The following is a 4,499-nucleotide window of genomic DNA, read 5'->3' as shown; positions in this document are numbered from 1 at the left end:
GCAAAGCTTGTGCATCTTCCTTTAAGGTGTTTTCAAACGGAGCGGGTCTAAGCCACACCCAAGTCCTTGCTGCACCGTCAGCTCCCCCAGGACACCAGCAAAAGCCTGAGAGAAAGGTGTGGACAGCAAGGACTCCTGTCCAACCCAGAAAACGATACATCACCACAGTAGACAGCCTAGTGTTTAATAACAAACAGGTGTCCCCAGCAGTGTGCAGCGCAGGCCCGAGAAAGGGCCGTGAACTCACTGCCCTACGCTGAAGGCACGGCACGGAGCCCCACGGGAGCCAAGCCTCTGGGGCACAGCGTGCGTCCCCGCCGATCAGCTCCCATTCCCGGAAGTTACAAGCACAGCCCTGGCCTTGAGCTGGCAGCGCGGGGCGCTGCTCCAGGATGTGGGACCAGGCTCGCTCCTGGCCGGCCGGCCGAGGGTCTGGCTGCCGCAGAGGTAGGGCCCTCTGCTGGGCCTCCAGGCTGGCGGTGGGAGGCCCAGCCTTGGCCCGAAGGCCCTCGGAAGCAGAGCCGGTGGGTCTCTGCCCCACATGGTGCCCTGTTTAGTTTGCCCTCTGAGAAGGGGCGGTCTGTGCTCAGTAGCCTCCCCTTCGCCTCTCTATGGTGGGCAGACGGCACTGCTTCAGGTCGGCCTTCATGTCCCTCTGCATCTCTGTCTGTCAACAAGAAACGACAGAGCTCAGCCCAGGCCGAGGGCAGGCCCAGGGCCCCGCGGGCCGGGGCGCGGTGCTACCTTCTTGTTGACACCGCCGCGCTTCAGGGGCTGCGGCACCGGCCCCTTCCCGGGGGCTCCAGCTGCAAAGGCGGACCGCAGCGCGGGGCTGGAGTGGGACAGCTTCGCGACGCCCGAGAGCTTGAGCTTGGGCAGCTCTACGAGGCAGGCCGGGCCTTGTCTCTGGAGATAGTCCTCCTCTCGCTTTAGGGACTGTTTCTTAAAACAGAGAAAGGTCAGTTGACATACGGCGGCTTCCCTTCACGGAAACCGTGGAAACCACAGACTCAGGGGCTTCGTCTGCCTCTGAAACATGTCAACCTTCAGCTGTGACCATGAAGTGACCACACACATATGCCCAGATGGCCAGAGCCCCCAGTGACAGGCCCCTGAAGATGGGCCTTGAGCTTGTTAATTCTGCCTGCTGTCATACTGGGCTGGCGACTGGGCAGGCCCCCCACTCCATGGAAGTAGAAACCTGCGTTGTCTCTACACCCAGTGGGATGTGCCAGGTGCAAGTAGAGGGTCCCGGCCACGGCCACCCCCTCTCTGACTCAGCTCATCTGGGTCCCCCGCTGCCTGTCTATGTCTGGGGAGCTGAGAGCAGCATCTACATTTTCTAACGGGTGAGAAAAACCCTTCTCGACACATGAAAACGCTATGAAATTCAAACTTCTGTGTTCGCTGCCACAGCGTTTTATCGGCCCACGGTCTCCGGTTCATTCGCGTGCTTGCCGCAGCTGCTTTGGTACTATAGTGGCAGCCTGGGTGGTTCCCACAGAGGCTACCGGCCAGGAAACCCTGCATTTGTCACCTGGTCCTTCACAGGGAGTGGGTGCTGACTGAGCCTGGGCCAACAGAAGGCGGGGGGCTTTGGGGTTTCACCAGCAGATAGCGGCACTGTCCAACAGCGTGGGAACAGGGCCCGCTGCCTGCCACGCCGAGAACAGAGTCCCGGGGTGGGGGCGGGGCAGATGCTGGGGTGTGGGGACACCTGTCAGGAGGCCATCTGTGGTGACAGCCAGAGGAAGGAGCCAGACAGGAGGGAGAGGGGGAGGTGAGATGAGCAGGTGGAACCGCGGGCCTTACTGCAGCGTCGCTGGGGTAAGACAGCAAGAACCCCCCTGCTGCTGGGAGGGTGGGCACCCACCCTTGTAGGGAAAGCCATGGGGAAAAGCAGCGTCAGGGAAGATGGGCTGTGAGAGGGTCGCCTCTTGGCCTCCCTGGGGCGTTCACGCAGGTGGGGGCACCGAGGGTCTGTTTTTCTGGAGAGAAACCTGGGCTGGAGACAGATCGGGGTGCTCAGGCCCGGTAAATGCTGGCATGGAGGAAGGAGTCTGGGTGAGATGAGAGAGCGCCAGTGCAGGGCTCGAACAGTGGTACCAGCCCTGGGGTCCTCGAGCTATACGTGGCCCAATGCTAAGACTCAGCAGGTAAAAGCAAGGCATATTACAAAATGAAGGTACATCCCTAAAGCAAAACATTTGCAGAACAACGTCTCTGGATGGGACCAAGGTTCCCCGGGGACTGCTGGAGGCCGAGGGGACAGTGGGCACTTGTGACGTCACCCGCCAGCTGGGTCCTGCAGCAGGTTTCCTGGCTTCCCTGTGCTCCTGCAGGGGTGGGCAGGGGCAGGGTGGGAGGCGATGGCCACGTGCTCTGGGTAGCCCTGTAACTCCCGACCCTCCCTGTCTCTGTGCACAGTGACCACTCAGGGTGACAGACTCCTGCAGGCCCCGCCTTCCGGACCTGCTCACGGGGACTGCTTACGGGTCCTCAGCTTGTGGGGCTGAGAGACCCGAGTCCTAAGGGCCCAGACCGAGGCTCACGAGGCACCGAGGCCACCTCAGGCCTCCCCAGGCAGCGCCCTCCCCACGGACACTGGCCCACAGCTGCAGGCCCACTGAGCCCGGCTGATCCAGCTCTGAGACTTGGTACCTGCTTCCGGCCCTCCTTGGCTGCGTGCCAATTGTCGGCAGGCCCCAGGGCAGCAGGGTGCTCCAGCAAGAAAGTGCGTCTGTGGCTGGCCAGAGCCTGCTTCTCAGCTGCCCTGGGGGGAGAAGGGAAGGCGCTCAGACCCCAGCCACACTGCTGTCACCCTGTCCCCACCAGCCCCGCTTGGGTCTCCCTGTTTCCTCTTCCCCTGTGAACTGCCACGCAATCTCCTTGCTCCTCCGTCTGACACCATCAGGTCAGGCTGAAGCAGAGGTTCTGTGAAGCCTGGGCACAGGGGTCCCCAGTGGCCAGAGTTGGGGACCAGCCAGTCCTTCCCCAGTTACTGATCGGACGGCCTCAGGGCAATGCCGCTCCTGTCCAGGCAGTGCTCTGCAGGGTCAGTCTCAAAGAGGCTGATGGCCTGTCCCATCCGGCAGGGCCACCCTCTCCCTCTCCTCTTGTCTCGGCCACCAGGGCCTAGCCACTGGCCGCAGCCCGGAGCGAGGAGCACACAGCCTCAACCCAACTGGGGACAGAGCGCCATTCCCACAGCGACCGACCACCACACACCCGTGGCTGCGTCCCCACCATGGGCGCGTCCTCCCCGCTGTTCCCGCGGCGACCGACCACCGCACACCCGCAGCCGCATCCCCACCACGGGCGCGCCCCCCACCGTGGGGGCGCCCACCTCTGCTCCTGGAAGTAGGGGTGCTGCAGCGCCTGGTGGGCAGTGATCCTGTCGTCGGGGTCATAGGCCACCATCGCACACAGGAGGGCGTGGCATTGCGGGGACAGACTGGTTGTCAGTGGAGAGAGCCCGGATCCCTTTTTAAAAGGAAAGTCGAAACTCATAGCTCGGGACCTGCATTGAAAGCCATTGATAACAGTCAGGCCATTATTTATAGCACCCGGTGGTTGCTCCGCACATCTCTAGAGGGGCCCTGACCGAGGCGCAGTTATGTCTACAAGGGGGAGGCTCTATGAAGGAAGGACAAAGACTTGTCCTAGAAAAGACGACTGCCACTTTTCCAGGGGAGAAGAGTGGAGAGGTTAGAGGAAAACACTCCAAAGCTGACCCCCACCCCTTACCTTCCCAGAATTAGGCCGTGGCTGCTCATCCCACCCCCAGCCCCCAGGCCCGGCCTGTGGCCTGCAGGCACAGGCGCCCCTTAGTCCTGGCCCCAGCTAGGGTCAAACTCCAGCTGCCGAGTCTGCAGCAGCCTTTGGGGACCGCCGCTGAGGCTGGGCTGTGGCTGCAGGAGAGCCGGCCCACGCTGGAGATGGGGCTACACAGACTGTGTCCAATCAGGGACACCCCTGACTCCCGACCCTTCAGACCCTGAGACCCAGAGTGCTCCAGACCCCACCCCGAGCACCGGCCAAGCACAGCCAGGCACCGGGGAGGAAGAGCCTGTGGCTGGCGGAGGCCCCGCCTCAGCTCCCCGTGTGGCCGTGGACATGGCTCCAAACTTACTGCTTGAACTTGGTGAGCGTCTTCTGAGCAGGCGTGCCGATGATGTCGTGGATCTTGGAGATTTGGTCCAGCTCGTTGTCTCCAGGGAAGAGAGGCTCCAGACTGCAGGGTAAGGCAGGCACACGGTGGGCAGGCTGCCCACTCAGGGCCATGGACCCTGGTGAGGCCACAGCACCCAGCCTCAGCCACCCATGGGCTTTCTCCTGTCAGCAACCCACAGCCACGCATTCTTGGAGTCCCAAGGGCACACAGGCTGGCCACGTCCTGCCCCGATGCCATCCTGCACACCACTGCTCCGGCACGCCCAGGGTGGGTGAGCACTTGGGGCGCCGTGTGCTCCCTCTTCCTAGGCTATGTGGCTCTCCGT

General features: G+C 62.7%; 1 protein-coding gene across 1 annotated transcript in view; it reads right to left on the bottom strand.

Moving 5' to 3' along the window:
- Positions 1 to 586: 586 nt before the first annotated feature.
- Positions 587 to 4,499, bottom strand: part of MOK (MOK protein kinase) — a 44,348-nt gene continuing 40,435 nt past the window's right edge. The window contains exons 8-12 of the mRNA XM_007953129.2: positions 4,133 to 4,234; positions 3,347 to 3,520; positions 2,662 to 2,773; positions 745 to 942; positions 587 to 667 (exon numbers count right to left, since the gene is read on the bottom strand). Of these exons, the coding sequence (XP_007951320.2) occupies positions 587 to 667; positions 745 to 942; positions 2,662 to 2,773; positions 3,347 to 3,520; positions 4,133 to 4,234 (667 nt within the window). The remainder of the gene's footprint in view (positions 668 to 744; positions 943 to 2,661; positions 2,774 to 3,346; positions 3,521 to 4,132; positions 4,235 to 4,499) is intronic.

This window comes from Orycteropus afer, unplaced genomic scaffold (genome assembly GCF_000298275.1).
Source record: "Orycteropus afer afer isolate SDZICR_OR568_19922 unplaced genomic scaffold, OryAfe1.0 scaffold00371, whole genome shotgun sequence".
In the NCBI taxonomy this organism is placed as follows: Eukaryota; Metazoa; Chordata; class Mammalia; order Tubulidentata; family Orycteropodidae; genus Orycteropus; species Orycteropus afer.
This window is presented reverse-complemented; position numbering and strand designations above follow the sequence as displayed.